Genomic DNA, 20143 nt, shown 5'->3' with positions numbered 1-20143 from the left:
AACTTGACTCGATTATATAACGACCGATTAAATCTAACCATCGATTGGTTGAGTATTATAATGAGAGACAGTTTTCGTTACTTCATTACCAATATTAGTTCGTCCAGTGAGTGAGAGTTTTGCGATGGGTAGAATTAAAACGCCTTGTTGCGAAATGTCGCCGTCCTGAAAACGAAAGACATATAACCCAATGCCAACTGGAGTATAAGGCGTTGTATATCTCTACCTAGGTGGTGTTTTATAACCTCACGTGGTGCACGCGAGGGAACTTACTATAAATAAGCACCCCGAATAGTGAGAGGCGAGGGGACTCACTATAAATAAGCATCTCGAATAGTTAGAGATACAGAAACTCACTTTGAACAAGTATCCCGTTAAAATAACTACAGAAAGGAGTTTCAAATCGGTCTGCACTTTCTCGCGGTAACCCCTGCCAACTATAATTGTTCTTGGCTAACTGCAGAGCATTTCAAACCAGAAGACTTTCAGTAATTGTAATTACCATATTTGATCCGCCATTTTGAATTTTGTAATTTTGACGTCAGATTCTGAATTAGCTCTCCTACCTCCCCTGCCAGTATGTTTTCTTCTTCATTAAATGATCGTTTTCTGTCTTTCGTTGGAGACCACCCCTAATGTTCAAAGGGTGGTTTCTACCCTTAAACTCGCACCATTACCGAAATAAAAAATACTGTCGATTATTTTTTGATATTCTACAAGTATGCAAAGTTTCATTCAAATCGGTGAGTGACACTTCCGTAAGTCTCCTTGTCAGAGATATAAAGCACTAAAATTAAATTTGTACTAACGAAATGTAAATGTGAAAAATAAATAAATTAAATAAATATATTAGATATGTAAATGGAATCAAGTAATACAGACCTACAAATGAATGTAAATAGCTTATTTGTATCCCTATTCCATCACTGACTATTTATTACAGATGAAAATAGGCTATTCATAGCAGTGAATTCTTAGAGTAAGTAGTGGTGAGTTTCAGTAACAGAATAATTGTATTCAACTTAAAAGACACTTAAGTGTTGAATAGATAAGTGTAACTACAAATGATAACTAGCGTACTTCTTCAGTGTTGGAGTGAATTAATTATTTAGTTTAGTTACAACGTACTACCAAATAATAAATATCTAATGACTATTAAGAAATAAATATGTTACGGTTTGAGAGCCTACCGTTGGTTGCGTTACAACTGCCAACAGCTACGGTACATTTTAGTTATCTTTATGCAGTAAGTATGAGCATAAGTATCTACATGAGTTGAGTCAATGGATATGTACTTTCGTCAGTCTGAGGTATGCAATAGATTGTAGAAATACATTGAGTTCTTTAAACATTAATTTATTTGGTATGAAAAGGTTTTTTTTCGTTATTTCATAATTTTTCATGAATCTAAAACAGACCATCTGGAGATTAATAATCTAAGCACTGTACACGAGCATATATCGGGTAGGGAAAGCGGCAGAAGAATGAGGCATATGCGCATAGGTAAGAAATTACATTATACTGTGTGAAAGTTATTTGACACATGCACAATTTTTCCAATTCCACATTTGAATTGTGATGCAGTATGAAGCATTGAATTTGTTAAATGGTTTTGTGATGTGTTTGTAGCTGATAAGAATACTGCTTAGTATCCATATATATAGGCTTAGTATTATCCCGTAACAAATTTAGTTCCTATGTATGTTTTTCAAACGTTATATTTAATGAAAATTATATATCTCGGAATAATTTCTTACAAGTATCTTAAAAAGTAGATACTTCTAGAGATTATAATAATATTAAGGTTCATAACTACGACGCAACAGTAAGTGAATATGATGGAACTAATAGACTGATAATGGAAAATTCATTATTGCAACAGTAAGAATCTTTAACAAGGAAAGGTTATTTTTTCCAAGAAAACTGTGTATACTTGGAAGTACTTAACTAATAATAATAATAATAATAATAATAATAATAATAATAATAATAATAATAATAGCTTTGAAAGTCACCAAATGTTATTAAACTTCATGTAGAAAAATCTTGTTTCAAAAATTAATGTGAATTCTAACCAACTCGCTTTGAGGGAAATCCAAAGTAAGTATAACTACCGACACGAAATAAAAAATTTATGTTTGGTGTAATAAATATTGGTATAGTAATGCGAGTTTCCATTAAAATGATGCGAGGGAACCATGAACATTCTGTGTCCTGCTGTAGGTATGAATGACGTCTTTTCTACTTTGCTCACTCTGACAAACACCGACATTTATGGCTCTCCACCGAGGCATCTCTTGCAGAGTGAATGTAGCAATACGGTGAAAGTCATAGTTAACGTTGGTCATGAATTATAGGCTTAAGTTCAAGCCTCAATGGATTATTCATTTCTTGCATTTTCAATGCTGCGTTTTCATTCTAACTTTTCCATGGTGCACAACTGGCACTCAGATGATATCTACAGTTTGCATGTTTGCATCTGAATTTACATTTTGCTTGAAATACGATTAACTGATTAAATAAACAACAGACTCTTCCAGCCATATATTGTATTATGGTCCACTTATACAAGCGTGAAGGCATACTAGTCCATTCTGACTTAACACTTCCGAACATACACTAGTATGTTGACACATTCAACAAGTCATCAGGGGAAAAGAACTATTTTAATGAGAGGCTAGCTTTCATGATACGATCATTACAAAAGAAGAGTACTATTGTCGTTTACTTTTATTACGGCGCAGACATGCTAGAACCGTAAAATACTTCCACCATGTCTTGTCGTTGAACTGTTATTTTTCTAAGCAAGGGATTAAACACTTACCTGACAGCACAATTATTCTCTTCCCGAAGGACAGGCTGCTTTTCTGTACCTTCCAATATTACAACATGGCCCGTAGGAGCTCTAAACTATTTTAACAAAATGAAAACAGAACACAGTCGGCCATATCGCCACGTCAGTTTACATTTCAACCCGTATCTACTTATGCTAATCGTGACTTGATCAAAACGTCGTTCTGTGCTGAATAACGGTTGGTTTTGCTTCTTTGGAATTTAACATCTGTGTGTAAGGAGCTGAGCCACATGAGCTTCCAAAATCTTAATATGTAATCGTAAGCGCCTTCACAGGGGATCAAAATTGGGTCTGCGAGCACAAAAAGCATTCGTTGTAACCACGATATTTAGGAGTTCGGGTTTTATTAAAACTAGTGTGTTGGAAGTCATTTGACATTCTGTACTTTAAGAGTTCCTTAAATGAGATGGTTCTGGTACTTTGATTTGAGAAGTGGAATTCCGAACGGGAGGCTCTAAGGATTGATATAAGAGAAGAACTGCCTTGACCAACTTACGTTGGAACGGCAGTGATCCTTATTAGTAATTATAGGCTTTTGTAAGGAACCTTCTTTCTTATAATATACTGCTCTGCGCTGAACCACAGAACTCGATATCAGATATAATTGTGAGACAGTAAAGATCAAGTAAGATGTTATTCATAAACGCATTTTTCTTCCACACTGTCTTCTGTGTGTAGTAGTGTAGCATTTAATCACTTTTCGTTGGGTTCCATGTGCACATATGATTTTGTTCAAGAGTGTTTATATGCCTAAATAGAGTGTTGTTTATTTATTTATTGAAATAATAAATTGAACACACTTTGAAACAATTTGTTGTTTTATTGCAACACTTTTCGCAATATCACTGCTTCGATTGTTTTAGAATAAAACATTTAATTAAGTTAAAAGAAGTTACATTTGTGTAGTACTATCAACTTCATTTTAGTGTTATTCAAGTCTTGTTTCATTATTTACAAATTGCTGTCTACTTTAGTAAGAGTTGTCTGTTCTAGCTTAGTGGCAAAGGAATGATAATACTTCTAAAATAAATTATTGTCATGTCATGAGAATCTATATAGCTATTTATAATAGCGGGTTAATGTGTATACATAAAATACACTATTTGCACTGTGAAGAAAGCAGTTGCATTATTTCATTATGTAGCTGCCGAATCTGTTGTGTACTGGCAAGGATAAAAATGAAAAAATGGGGAAGAAATTTGATATAAGCTAGACAGTTAAAGTATTATCCCAGCATTTGTTTAATGCAACTAAGCGCAGATTCCACTCCATATGGCCAACTGCTAGATTCAAATTCGTAACTCCCAACTACAAAGGTGAGTTATATGTCTTGCAATATTTCCACGAGCCAAACAACAGGCGTGTGTATACATCGTGATCGATCGTAAGTATAAGGTCAAACTGTCCCAAGAGGTAGTTGGGCGAACTGTAGGTGATAGTGACTATTTAATACGGAGGCTGGAACTCCGTCTGTATCTTCAGTTAGTTTTTTAGTGCAGTGACGACGAGTGTTCAACACGTCTGATATGTGAACTGTTACTATATGAGTTCGAACTCGGACATAACGTTGCGGCAGCGACCCAAAACATTTGTTATGTGAAAGGGCAATGTGCAGTGAACCACAAGACATCAGCTCGTTGATTCCAGAAATTTCGTGTAGGTTGTAAAAATGTTGAAGATCAGACAAGGCCCGGCCGCTCCAGGGTAACAGATTATGAAATCAAACGACACGTCATTGAGTTAAATTCACCCAACAGCACACAGCGAATTTCAAACCAACTCGGCATGTCCCTGTCCACTATAATGCGTAATCTTCACGAACTCGGGAAAACCATCGGGAGCTGCCGGATTGTTCCACACGAGTTGACGAAGCTCAGGCCCAGAGGAGACTTTGTGTGTGTGTGCGCCGACATCTGCTGCAAAATACTCATGATGTGCGTTTTCTGAAACGAATTGTCACATATGACGAGAAGTGGCTGTTGATCCGAAATTCGAATACGCCAAAACAGTGGTTGAACAAGAGTCAGCTTCCAGAACCGGTCGTCAAACCATTCGGCTCGAAAAAGGCAACACACAATTCACGAACTTAATGGCATCAAACAGATGTCATACCCTAGGTATAGTCCTGATCTAGCATCTTTGAATTACTGCCTGTTTTAGTCCATAGTGCATTTTCTGAAACCACGCTTCTTCACCAACCAGCAGGAAATGAAAACAGAAGTGATTTACTAAGAACAAGACATAGTGTCAAAGAACTGCCAGGAAGGTGATTGCTGACAATCCGATACGAGGGGCTATATTTTAAATATTAACCTGCTTTCATTGTATTGTAGTAAATACAGGGATGTAGTGTTTTCCAGAATCTTGCAAGACCTATGACTCATCCTTGTAGAAAGCGAGAACGCTAAATGTTGGCCTCTGCCGCTTAATAACTATTCATAAAATACAAGTTGAATAATTTGGTTATTATGAGAAAGCAGTGTTTGTGAGCAAGGTTAGTAGATAATTTATGTCTATCTTGTCGATCCTTTCGTGAAGGGGACATGATAGCTCAGTGGGGTTTCTGGTTCAGTCTCCGGCCAAGTAAGCTTATGGTGGATAACGTCGTGTCTGTTGTTTTTCTCGGGGTATTTCCGTTTCTTTCCATATTCTTTCTATTCACTTGCCTAATCATCCCTCTCCCTCTCTCAGTTTAATGTCCCACGATTATACCCTTTAGGCTAAGGGAGACGGATGATTAATGCAGGAAAAACGTTGATGGAAGGAATAGTAGAATAATAATGTGGGAAGAAACGAAAGTACTCCGAGAGAACTCACGGACACAATGTTAGCCGCCACCACACACATACTTCGCCGGAGATTGCACCCGGGACCCCACGCACCAGATATAAGTGGTCTATCACTGAGCCGCCATGCCTCCTCATTACTGAAGAGAATGAGAGTATTACTATTTTATTTATTATTGAGTTTGGAAGGGGAGAAATTGAAATATTGTGAAATTGAATGAGCAGAAAGATAAGCATATTTTAATTTGTAAAGACAAAGTTACATCAAAGAGATAAGATTGATGTTCATAGCTAGTTTATGATTGGTATATCTGAAACAAGTATTTTTTTCTTTGATCAGGTATTCCCATTTGTGTGTTTCTATCATACTGAAAATTTAAAACCTAATTGAATACCATTCTGTTAAATATGATTCAAAATTAAAGTATCATTTGTTTTTTTTATTATTATTATTATTTTCTTTCTTAAATGCAATGTTCATTTATGGAATTATAATTGTTTTGAACTCTTTTTTATATATATTATTATTTACTAAAGTCATTATATTATATTATTTTGATATCAGAAGTGTTTTATTTAAGGCTCACAGATCAGACGACAGAGTTTAGCCAAACTACATTCACTCACCATCGAAGCCCCCATCACGAAAGTCATTACTCTTATATTGGCTGCACAGGAAAACTCACCGTCTCCAGTTGCTCAGATTTTAGACAAGGTAAGTTGTAGATTTTAGATAATTTAGTTAGATCATGTTGTTGAAAGTACATGATAAAATGTAAGTGTGCATAAAAAAATGATTAGATGATAATGTAGTGTGAATCTTAATTTTATATTATTTCCAATTTCAAATATATTGTCAATTTTGCGTAAAATTATTGATTTTATATCGGATGGAAAGAGTATACTTTAGAAAACGTCTTGGGCCGTGATTGTTGATAAAACTAAAATTTATTTTCTTTCTTTTAAATTACTATCCATATTATACTATTTATTTACCAAAATTGAAATACGGTAATTTGAACTTTAAAAAGTGGAATTTCGAATAGCAAAATTTTTAGAGAAAAAATACTTAATACTTTTAAAAACTGAGAGATTTAGATAGTGGAATAGAAATTAACGTGTGCATCAACGGTCCCTCACTAAGTTTGTCGTCGAAGACTAATTGTGTTTAAATAAATAAATATTTCATAGCAGAAACATAAAAAATAGCCTAACGAACTCTTCATTTCCTGTTTGCTGCTTAAAAAAAAATTTAAAAAAGTGTGCTTGTTTCCTTTCTAACTAGTATTCTCTATGAAAAATAATTGGCTAACATGCCCAGGTTTCAATTCTCTAACATTTTTGAATATTCGATTAATGGATATTATCATTGTTAAATCTTGCTTTTTCAATATCTTTACGTTTTTATTTTCAAAAATGGGGAGATTAGGATTTAGTATAATCTCGATTAAGCTTTGGGAGCTAAACAGCGGCTCGTCTTGCTATCCAAATCAAATCGCAAAAACACAGGTTTATTCTCCATAACCTTGGTATTGTATTTCTGTCATTTTCTAAACTTATTGCTAGTTACTCTAGTTGAATATCTATCCTATTCATAAGTTGATTAATTTCTTATTTTTTATTTATATCTTAAATGCATAAATCTTTCTTCACGTCCTAATTGTTGCATTTCTTTCCTTAATGTTGCTCTATGTGATGTTTTAAAATCAAGCATTCTTTCTTTTCCTGCTTATTGCACTTCATGATATAAAGAAGCATTTCAGCTGAAGCTTATGTTTGCTTCCCTTTCGTATCATTTCTTTGTTTTGTGAGAAACTATGTCTTAATCATACATTCTTTCTCTGGTCATTGATATTAAAATAGATGAATTCAGAATAAAGCTGTTGTAATCAGTTGTGAGCTCCAACAACATATTATATCGTAATTTCAGCATTACCATTTCTATTGAGGCTCCTAATAATCTTGTAGAAGAGGGTCACATTCGTTCACTTTTGATTGATTGCATTAGATTTCGGAGTGTTTGAATGTGTTGGGTGTCTTCATTGGGAATCCGAAGATTCTAGTAGCTCTGGGGTTTTCCGTGATTTGGTTGACTTTCATGAAGTGTCCTGCTCTCCTAATGTGTATAGTGACTAGTGTATGTCTTTGGCAGACAAGCTCTAGGCTCTATTCCAGGGAGAGCATCGGGCACATTACAGTAATCTACTTTTTGACCTGTGGGTCTCGTCTTATATAGTCTAGCCTCTGGCAGAGAACGTGGATCCAGGATAAAACATGCATGAGGTGTATTGAGACAACAATGCAATGCAAGAAGAGTACATGGACAAAGCCTCCTCTGCAACTGTCATAATAATTTGGCAGTGTGTAGTTGTGTGACATATATTAAAACGCGAAGTATGAATCAATAAACAAAAGTAGTATTTTCAACTTAAAAAAACGAAAACCTGTGCACCTTATGTACTGTATATCACCTACAGTTTCGATCGGTTAATAATTGTAGAAATTATAAATGTTTGGAAAGTTGGAACGGCCACCATTTTTCTACATTTTTCATCCTATTTGACTGATGATGCTTTTATTGAATTCATTGAACCAAAAAAACTATACATAGATACTTTACACGCCTATTTCAGGCAACAATGGAACTCCGGTATTTTCGCCTTCCCCCTCCAAAACATTCTTCCCCTAGAATTTTTATGGACTTCTCGGTTTTGTAACCCTCATGCCTAAGACGACGTATTACTACAGTTTCGTGGGTGAAGGAATTCTTCCTTTTTAAAAGTCTCTTTTACTTGTAGTATCGCTACATATTCAAAAATTCGCAAAATATTGGAGCAGCAGCCTTCTCCTTATTCCTCTATATCTCCGGAACGGTTGAGATCTAGGGTTTTTCCCTCTAATAGGTTTAATTGTACAAAAAAGCACTTCGTTTGCGCATAAACTCGTCCAATTTCGTGTCACACTTGAATCGGTTTCCTTGTGAGTGCCATACAATAGTGCATTAATAAATCGACAAATATGGAAGCATAGTACGTATGTTATTCGATCCCACTGTAATATAGTGTATATATATATATATATATAATATCAAGATTTTACAAGTGCATAAGAGAAATAACATCTTAAAGGCGTTTCCAATTTTCGGAAATTATCTGCCAGCTCATTACCAAGAGCCTACTTGAACTTTTATTCCGAAGAGTAACTTAAGAGATGTCCTTTTTGGAGAGAGGGAAAGGGGATATATGATATAGAGCCAAAAAATAACCTTAATGTGTTAATAAACATCAAATACACGTAAAGTAAATAGGTATAACAGCTGCGTTTGATGAGGCGTCAGCGACCATAGCAAGATAACCGCCCCATTGGAGGTATGAATCAGAGAGAAGTAACGATCAGTGACCAGGTTTTTGCGTGTGAAAAAGAAACAAGCACTCATCGGAGGATGAAGATGCAATATGGGGATTACTGTATGTCACTCCAGCCAGGGGTGGACTGGCCATAATCAAGTACCGGCCCGATGGCCGCTGCGCCCTGCTCACATCAGTTCCTTTGCGCCCTCCTCGGGAGGGGCTAAGACCCGTCTTAGTCTCGGGAAGGCGCACAATTTCCTCTCTGAACACAATATTTTTTTTTAAAAAAAAACAAAGCTACATAATTATTTTATAAATTCGCTAGCCTTTGGCCAGCTAGGGCTCCACCCCAGAACCCGGCATTTGCTCGTACTGCTGCCTTGTTCTTTCTGTTTTCGGCGTGGGAATGCTATTAATGATATTAGATTTACCCCTAAATATATAGATTTGACTCTAATATCGGTCATTTTGGACGATTTTTACATATCACCCTTACCAAGCCCACGCTCCGCCCCAAATCCCAGTATTTGCTCGGCCTGCGGCCTCGCTCTTTCTGTTTTTGGCTTCGGAAATGTCATTATAATGATCTTAGGGACCCTGAAATTTATAGATTTGACTCTAATATCGGTTATTTTGGATGATTTTTATATATCAACCCTCCCACCTCCACTGCTCTGCCCGCAGGTCCCGTCTTTACTCGGCCTACGGCGTTGCCTTTTCTGTTTTAGGTTTTGGTGGTACCATTAATGATCTCAGCGACTTCGAAATATATTGATTTGACTCTAATCTCGGTCATTTTGAATAATTTTTTACATGTCTCTCCCTCCCACTCCCGCCGTTAGAGGCGCTAGTGGCGTTACATAAAAACAAGACTCCGTTCAAGACTTACAAATGAACATCTGGAATCATTGTTATTGATGAACTCAGAAAGAGACATTCTGACCAAAATAGACAACAATCTTATTATTGACAAAATGTGTGAGAAAAGCATGGAGATGCGAAGGCTTCTTCAAGCATAAAGCAGTGACTTTACTTTCATTTTCCAGTGTTGTTTTTGAATTTCTTTTTTCGCTAGGTAGATATATAATTCTAAATTTACTTTTGTTAATTTGTAGTAAATGTTTCATGTATACATTTTATTAACGGTTTTAAAAATAGATGAAAAATAAGTTAATGTTATGATGAACATAGCTTTAAAAGGACAGAAGTATGAAAAATAGCATAAGCCCCAAACTTAACACAAATCTTCAGTTATAATTAGGCTGTTAACAAATGTAGCCGAAGAATTTAAACAACTGGTGTGATTTTTGTAGTCTCAGTTAAAGTGTGCAGATTTATATAGGCCTAATATACGAGGCGTGTTTTTTAAGTAAGGCCGTTTGAACATAAGTACACAACGAAAGATTATTTCACAAAAGTAAATTTATTTTCAGAAAGTACATACTTTACTCTATTTTTCGACATAGTTGCCAGGTTTGTTCAAACACTTATCGTACCTCTCAACCAATTTCAAAATACCCTCTTCATAAAAACTTGCCGTCTATTCCGATAACCAAGAGTTCACTACCGTTTTCACATCGTCGTCATCATTGTAACGGTTGCCACTGAGGTGTTGCTTGAGGTGGAGGAACAGATGGTAATCGCTCGGCGCAAGATCAGGACTGTAGGGTCGGTGGTCTAAAACTTCCCAGCCAAAACTCTCCAACAAATCGCGGGTATGACCTCCAGTGTGAGGTCTTGCATTGTCATGGAGAAGAAGAATGCCCTTTGTCAGCATGGCGCGTCGTTTGTTTTGAATCGCTCTGCGTAGCTTTCACAGGGTTTGGCAGTATGCTTCTTCATTGATAGTGGTTCCTCGTTGCATGAAGTCGAGCAACAAAACACCATGCCTATCCCAAAACACCGACGCCATAATTTTGCGCTGGGACAGAGTCTGTTTGGCCTTCACCTTTACAGGCGAGTGTGTGTGTCTCCATTCCATGCTTTGTTGCTTCGATTCGGACGTGATATGCGAAACCCATGTTTCGTCTCCAGTTACGATCTGACTGAAGAAGCCGTCACCTTCTTCGTGACAACGAGTCAAGAACTTCATCGCACACTCAAATCTTTGGTTTTTGTGGTCCTCTGTTAGGAGTTTCGGGACCCAACGGGAGCACAGTTTCCTAAACTTTAGGTGTTCAGAAACAATTTTTTAAAGCACTGATCTCGATACGTCAGGAAATTCCTTTGAGAGACCTGTTATTGTGAAGCGCCTGTTCTCACGAACCCTCGCTTCAACTGAAGCCACCAAATCGTCTGTAATCGAAGAAGAGCGGTCCTTATCATGGACGTTGTCACGGCCATTTTTGAATTCTCGTACCCACTTACACACTTTGCTTGCACTCATGACAGTATCACCGTACACTTCGCAAATCTGTCGATGAATTTCTGCAGCAGACAGGTTTCTTGCTGACAAAAACCGTATCACTGAGCGAACCTCAGACGTGGCGGGCGACTTGATAGTCTTAAACATTGTGAAAGCACAGAACACAACCGTACAGGTCAGCTACAGAGCTGAAACTGAGCACAGTTGTTCCCGAGGCATGCCGGTACACGACGCACACGCTAGTTGCGGTATGCGCGCGAACAAAACGGGCCTTACTTAAAAAACACGCCTCGTAATTAGTACTCAAAGTCTCTTTGTTTGTTTATGAAAATATTGAATTTGTATAATTCTGTCGTGATTAACTGCAATAGCTACTTAATCTTTTGTTGTTTTTTGTGTACTAATTTTCCGGGGAAAGCTCCCCGGCACTTTCTTTTATTAGGAGGGGGTATTCCATACAAGCGAAAGCCTCGGATGGACGGCGCCCTCCCAGAGTATGTGACCGCGCCCTTTTTACATAGCCAGTCCACCCCTGACTCCAGCAACTGTAAGAGTGACACATAAAGTGGAATATCATTGCTGACTAATGTACGCTCTCCGTCGACTTTACACTGCGGCTACACAAGACACTGTCACTGCCATAGGCCCCGAGATCAGAGAAAATCGCAGAGCTAATGTTGATGAAGCGGCTTTACACGTCAACGTATCATGGTTCCACACACTATATCATTTATAGGTGCTGCAGTATCATACATTTTTCATTATATGAGTACCAATGCACCTCACTGTAATGGAAACAACGTTCTGTCCATAGGCGCCGACTTCGGGGGGAGGACACTTTTGCCCCCTTTCCAATATTTAAAGGTAGGGTCCTTGCCTCTCCCCTCAATATAACCCAGTCGAGGAAGAATTAGAAAAGAGGAGCAATAATTTATGTCGTAAATTTCGCCGTGCCTTTAATTCAATATTAAGAACAGCTTTCTTATTCGATAGAAAACGTCGTTTTCAAAACTGTTTTTAATAGAACACTGAAGATTCAACCAAGACTGGCAGCACTGATATGAAAAGTAAAGAACGTTGCAGTGCAAAGTTGCAGTGAAGTTCTCAAATTTTGAACTTGAATTTGTATTAATGCCTTTACGTGAATTTGACTTACGTCGTGAATTTCGCAGCGAAGTAGTGGACCAAGATATGGGACCTTCATCAAGCAGTTGATAGAAAACAGCTGAATATGGTGATATATTTATTCATTGTTTGGGCCCCTCCAATCTATTCTTCAGGTTGACGTCTATGGTTGTGTCCGTGCATTTATTTAAACATTTGGATACTCCTGTATATTCCCTACAAGTGTTTTCCATATATTTGCCCGCCTCAAGGAGGCACCAGATGATAGAAAATTCTACACTGGTGATGGAAGAGATGGTGCACGAATGATCATGCAATAGTACTTTGTTCCTGGCAATTGTCGTCTTATTAGCTCTTTGCGAAGCTATGCGAAAACGAGACTACTCTCAGGATCTCAATAAATACATGAAAATATTTTTGTGTGTGAAAAACAAAACACCAGTGACCCTTTAGACACGAACATGGAATACAATCAGACTTGTAATTAACTCATTAAAAATTAACCGGTTAAATTTTCCATTAATCAATTTTTATTTGATTATTAAAATATTCGTATCGATTAATCTGCAGGGATATGACACTCTGACATGATATGCTCTATTCACTATTACTATATTTTAATACTATATATAAAGAGTACCTTTCCATGATAATAGTTTTCCCACATCCGTTACTTTATCTACTAAATTTTACCTTAATTTTCACAACTCAAGGCAGTTCTTAATACATGATAGTGAAAATTGTTAGTTTTAATTTTCGTCAATTTTAACCGTTTCTTTTTCTAGCATTAACTTTCAATTTAATAAATTATTTTTCATAGCCTTACTTATTAATTATAATCTCTTAAAATTTTCTTAATTTTTCCAACTATTCACAACAATTAGAAATTGAGGAAGAACAAATACAAAATGTATTTACGGTTGTACTTACAAATTATCAAATAGAGAAATAATAATAAGATTTATTAGGAAAAATCGTCAACTTCTTCATATTCCTAATAATAATTAAGTCACATTATGGAAGTAATTCACTATGCTTTTGCACTAACTTGGTACAAAATATATGCAAACTTTGTTTCTTCCGTAATCACTTTACAAAAAACAGAACTCCTAAGTTTATTTATAGCTTACCTTCAATGGGTTGGCTTTCCGAACTTCTTATTAACTAAATTTCCATTTTCATAGTAAAAAAATATACACAATATAAAGAAAAACGCGCATGAAAAATATATGTACTGTACGTGTGAATAAGCAGTCATTCACCATTACATGATAGCAGGCCGATATCAAAGTACCTCAAAGGCTCATGAGGACCCTTAATATTAATTTCAAACAGAACTTAAAATGTACTGTTCTGAACGATGATTGCTTCAGTTTAATACTCAGAGCCTTGCCAATCTCTATATTGATTTCGAACTTCTTTTCATTCCGCCGAGAATCTGCATGCCGTATTAGTTTGTGAAACGTGTTACCGTCAACTCTTCCTGGTTATCTTATGTTGTTAAGTAACTTTAAAATTATCCGAAACAACCTTTGTGCAATCTTTGTGCGAAAAGACATTGACGTAAAAATTCTTTGTCGATCAGCTGGCCATTATATATTGGACTCTGACTACATTATCCTTGAGATTTGTATTGAAAAACAAAAATTATATACTTTTGACTTGTGTACCGCTCACCAAGAATACAATTCAAAAATTTTTAAGATGTTTCACCATTTTATATGCATAGTCTGATATTGGAGACATGAACTTGATTTGTTGTCCACCAAGCTTGAAGCAGAAACATTCCATGAAGCTATTACGTCATTAATTTTTTCCATCTTTCCGCTCGAAGCTACGTATATATTGCTACACTTCTTGATGTGATCTTAATTTCTAACATTGACAGAGTTCTTCATTTCGGTTAGTTTTCAGTACTGACATTTTGCGTCATGATCTTATCTTTTCTTGTTGCTCTGTTAGGATTCAAATACAAGCTAAAAGTCGTTTTATACATAGATTTAGCCAACATTAACAGTGAAGCACTTATGCGTGATGCTGTGTTATTGCCTTGGAATTAAATGAAACCTTACCTTTCGTGGATGATTAGCTATCTTCAGTGGCGTATTTACGATTTTGTTTCGGGGAGGGCTTTGCTAACTTTCGGGAGGGGCTTTGCCTGAAAATGTGAAAATTCTGCAAGATATTTCATATACTTTACTATAGTAAGTAAGATTTCGGGGGGGGGCTTAAGCCCGGAACCCCCCCTAAATACGCCACTGGCTATCTTATTTCGGTGAGCTAACTTTGTATCTTTTTAACGTTCATACACTTTTGAGAGAATGTGTTTTTCGTCCTCCTCCTTCCTCGATTACAAATGAAATTTTAAACTCAATGGTGAGTTCTGACAGGCGTGTAGTAAATATAAGAAAGTGCGTAAATTAAATATACCCGATTTAAATGACACATTTGAAGAATATAGGATCCTTAGAAATAAGTGTAGTCAACTCGTACGTAATGCGAACTAAGAACTTACCTGCATCTTGATTGGGAATAAGAATCCCTCCTATATTTGGAGAAATTTAAGGTTGCTTAACATTTATAGCAATAAAACAGATTAGCCTGATGTGGTTATCTCTTCCTCTGTCGATTGTCTCAATAATTATTTTTGTAGAATTGATCTCACAGATCTCACTTCTAGCTCACAGATAAATGCAGCATTCGATAATGCTGCACAAAACCTAGTTTTGAAGAAAGTGTTTATTCCACAAGATGTTATGAAAGGACTAAAAAGATAAAATCCACTGCTATAGGGGAAAATGAGAAAATACTACCTTACATTCTCTCCCCAATTACTAATTTATTTTATCTTTCCGTTACTTCCGGCACCCTCTCAGCCTTGTGCAAAACTGCACGAGTCCTATCTTTCCCTAAGATTAAGAATATCCGGTCCGCAGAAGATTTAAGACATTTCAATGTTGCTTGCCCTATCTTAAGCTCTTGAATATAGTGTAAGTGATCAAATACGTGAACATCTTCGAAGTTGTAACTTTTTAGACACTTTTCAATTTGGATTTCGGAAACTTGTCATCACTTCTACAGCCCTTACCAATATTACTGATAATATGCACTCTGCTTTGGACAAGAGAGAGATAAACATATTTACCTTACTGGATTACAGCAAAGCATTCTAGTCATTAAATCACGTTTTATTGCGTAAATATGTACAAAAACTTAACTTCTCCACTTCAGCTGCTAAGTGGAGAAACGGCCGAAAAGAGTATGTTGTAGTCTCCAACTCAGCTTCTGGTCAGCAAAGTCTCCCTTGTAGGGTTCCTTCAGGCAGTGTTTTAGGCGCGCGTAACGCACTCTCGCTGTAGAAAGCTTCCGAGATTTTTCAATTTTGAAAGTTAAGATGTAAGCAAAAATTAAAGAAGAAAAAATCAAGTCTCAAGAACTCAATCAAATTAGTAAAGCGCTGGAAGACAACTTTATGGAGTATCAACGAGTCATCTTGGGAGGTTAATACATAATTTTAAGTTTTATGCAACTCTGAACCAATGTAAAATAATTCAAACGGAAAATAATTATAAATAATAACACACCACTTTCTTTTTATTAACACTTTTATTGACAAAATTTAAAAAGCAACAGTAATATATATGGTAACGAGTATACTTAGTATATACATGGGAATATAAATAAATTTCGAAGAGCTGATATTCCATTTTTTTTCTTCAGGGATTCAAATCCGTTTCAGTTTATACCTATTTACTATTAATAATATCACCAGCTGGAAACGTTCTTTGAAGCCTTCTTGATAATACGCCAAGTTAATTGTAGTAACAATATTCTCTTTTTCCAATAATATTTTCAAGTTCCGATGATTAAGGAAAAATCAGTATGTCTTCATTAAATTAAATGCCGGCTGTATATAATCGTACTCAAAAGAACTTACACAAACTCTTTTTCTTATCCGGTTGTTACTATTTTGACACGGCAATTCAAATATTAAGTACTTCAGTCCCTATGTATATATATTCCAAATTATATAATGATCCATATCAACCTTCATTTACGAATGTCAGTAAAATAATCAGTAATTCAGAAAGTTATCCTTTTGTATTCTAATTACTATACATAACACAACACTTAAATTAGAGTATTATATGTTTTCCGCCCGCTTAAATTCCGAACCGGAGGGGTTTTACTCCTTCCAAACATTGTTATTTTCCTTCAGTTTTCAATTTCTTTCTAATATGAATGAACAACCATAATCAACAATAGGATTCAATACAATCTCATAATAAACTTCTGTATACAGGGTGGTCTAAAAATAAGTATACAGTCTCATATTAATTGTCCTTGGCATTTTATATAATTATTATTCATACAAGTTTAGTTTAGTATTTGTTTTTAATTTTTTTCACTCATATATTGAACTTGAAATAGATTGAAGCAAATAAATCCATTATCTTAGTAAACTAAACTGTCATACTTGATCAATACAGAGCTGTATACCTACTTTTGGGCCACTCTGTATACCAAATAAACAAGAAGTAGTTCAATAGTACTGTTGTACTGGACATGGATGCTTCCTTTCACAGTCCAATTGTTTTCTATTTTATAAAAGCTTTACAGTGATACAGGGGCTTCTTGGCTTAATCAATCAATGCTGGAATAAACATACGATAAGAAAAAATAAGTTTGTGTATAATTGAACCAAAAACTACAATGACAAAACAGAAATAATTCGTAAGTTCGCAATATATTTTCCAGTCAATTATTTTTTTGGTTACAGAATAGTCCATGGTACACTGAATATTTCAACAAGATCATTCAGATATCACTTTATACAAATGTATTTTTCGAGCTGGATAAAGTTGAATGCACTTTAAATGCAGAGGGAATCTGAGAAAGTATGAAAAATTATGATAATAAATTCAATCTGACATCCCATATAGGCAGAAAGGGAATCGAGTACACAACCAACAAGAACTAGTCAACTATTACGTTCACACATGGGACACAAATGAATTGACAAGAATTAGAATCACACTGACATCAGTTTATCTTCTTATTATGTTTGCGAGTCTTATCAAACCTTCTTTCTGCTGTCCATCTTTGTGATGTATATGACTTTAATTCAACAAACAGAAATTATCGACCAGCATCCCAGCAGACAAATTCCAGAAAGGAAAAACTTCAACATAAAAAAAAAAAAAAATCTATGAACACGTCCCTTTCTTCCTTGTAAGACTTCCGCGAAAAGAGGAAAGGTAGAATAGACTAACTGTAACACTTTTTAACAATTCTTCCATCAAATCAGCCATTCACATCACATTTATCTCCCCTTTTCTACATCTGGCTTATTACTTTCCGTATGCACAATATTTTATTTCTTCCTTGAGAAAAAAGGAGAAAAAGAAAAAATTCACAGTCTCGATTCAAGAATTAAACTCAGTACGGAAGGTATTCACTTCTTTGTGACTGTATTAGAAGAACACTGTGCTTACAGGTGACATAATTTGCCTACAGTTTCCTTCCTTGTTAACACAACACGTAAGCAGTACTAATAACTAAGGGTGTTCAGAATTGAGATTTCAATTCCGGAATCTTTTGGAATTTTGGTTTTCGGAATTTCGGAATTCCGATCTTCCGAAATTTCCGATGGGTTTTGAGATTCCGGAATTCCGACCTTCCGAAATTTCGTATGGTGTTCTGGATTCCGGAATTTCGATCTTCCGAAATTTTAGACCTTGTTCCGAGATTCCCGAATTCCGATCTTCCGAAATTTCGGATCGTATGCCGAGATTCCGGAATTCCGAACTTCCGAAGTTTGCGATGAAGTTCCGGAATTCCGATTTTCCGAAATCAAATCTATTAGAGGCTTTAAATTTTAGTATAGATATGTGGGAAATACCATCTGAAAATGTTTGTTATGTAACAACAGACAGTAGTGCCAATATTGTGAAGGCCATTGTTGACTTGAGCGACTTCCAACATTTGAGCTGTTTCGGCCATACTTTGAATATTAGAGTAAACAAAACCCTTTACGAGTCATAGCAGCGAAATGAGACATGCGCTGCAAGAAGAGCAAGATACATTAGGCCTCCCATGTAAAATACTTCCGTTATGCACGCCAACAGGATGGTTGTTTACTCTTCCTTTGATGCAGTTAGTTTTAAGATACCAAGGAGAAATAGCAAAATTTCCGTCTCAAACAATACATAAAAATCTTATCCTTCAGAACAAAGAAGCAGAATTATTAAATATGATTATGCCTCTATTATCGTCCTTACAAATGCTTTGTGACAGTATGTCAGCAGAAACATCTGTTACAGCATCGGACATATGGCCATCATATGAACAAATTTCAAAAGATTTTCAAGTTGAATCTCAACAGAGAGAAGATATATCAGAACAAGATTAAGCAAGTACGCAGGAAACACATTTTTCGCTGTATGACTCTGACTGAAGAGGGAGATAGTGAACAGATGTTAGAAGCAGTACTCAAAAGAAGTTGAAAGAAGCATGAAAATGGAAATTTTATCTCCGCTGAAATCCCAATTCCAGGAGGATGAAGGAAGTAGAATTCTGTTGCAAATTTGTTCTTTCTTAGATCTCAGGTTTAAAGAAGATAATTTGGGTAAAAATATTGAGATAACAAAAGGTAGAGTACTGTATAAGTTGAGTTTTATTCCAGCAGGAGATCTTAAGAAAGATGATCGAGGGAATGTTGGTGCTGAAAGATTTGTCGGTTGCCTAAAACGATGGAAATTGGTGACAGAATAAAGAAGGCAGTTAAATAGAATAATTGAGCCGATACCTAAGCCTTAGGGATGCAGATTTGGAGAAAGAGCCGCTCCTTTGGTGGAATGATCATTCCCACCATCTTCCAAGATTAACAAAATTAACGAGAAAATATTTGTGTACACAAATAATCTTACCGCTGAGCATGCTGAACAGTTAAGATTTCTGTCCATGAATAAAGCTATTGTCCCAAAAAGCATTTTAAAATACTATTGAATACAAGCTAAATTTTCTCATTGTTTCACATCGCTGACTTAGTATAACATCCGACCTAAGTATTCGAACATAAACATTTTTACTAGGTTTATCATTTCTATAGGTATGCAAAGAAAGTAGATATAAATACAACTGGTACAAAATAAAGTTGTCTTCTACTAAACATATAAACTCATGAGAAGCAACGGATACTTATTTTTACTACCAGAAAGGATGAAAATAGCTTGTTCACATCTGGATATCAGTATTAAACAGAGAACAGCTAGTATTTAGTTATGATCCCCTTTCTATGGATTACTACGGCAGTGTTTTGAACATGACAGTACTATTTTTTGTGGTAACTGCAGAGTTCATTTTTCTCCACTCTGAAGAAGTTCTTTCAGATGGTCCTTACCTCTAATGTGATGTTTCCGAACACGATCTTCGAGCTCATTCCAGATGTTCTCTATAGGATTTAAATCTGGTGATTGGGTCGATATCTTCAAAGTGTGAGAAGTTTTGTACACCATACATGCCTTTTACATATGTCTTAGTAAAACTAACCAGACTGAAAATGTTATTAAAGGATAAAAAGAATTTTCAAAAGTAAACTTTTGTAGTAGAAATAATTTACACATACAATCAGGTTTAATGACATCCATCAAATATATAGAAT

General features: G+C 35.8%; 1 protein-coding gene across 2 annotated transcripts in view; it reads left to right on the top strand.

Annotated features, from left to right (window-relative positions):
• LOC145678448 (high affinity cAMP-specific and IBMX-insensitive 3',5'-cyclic phosphodiesterase 8B-like) overlaps nt 1–20143 on the top strand; it is a 1074619-nt gene that overhangs the window by 985819 nt on the left and 68657 nt on the right. For both annotated transcript variants that reach the window (XM_081748585.1, XM_081748584.1), the window contains one exon: nt 6222–6355. In XM_081748585.1, the coding sequence (XP_081604711.1) occupies nt 6222–6355 (134 nt within the window). The remainder of the gene's footprint in view (nt 1–6221; nt 6356–20143) is intronic.

This window comes from Thermobia domestica, chromosome 2 (assembly GCF_964235325.1).
Source record: "Thermobia domestica chromosome 2, izTheDome1.hap1.1, whole genome shotgun sequence".
NCBI classification, from domain to species: Eukaryota; Metazoa; Arthropoda; class Insecta; order Zygentoma; family Lepismatidae; genus Thermobia; species Thermobia domestica.
The sequence above is the reverse complement of the archived record's forward strand: the minus strand, read 5'-3'. Positions and strand labels throughout refer to the sequence as shown.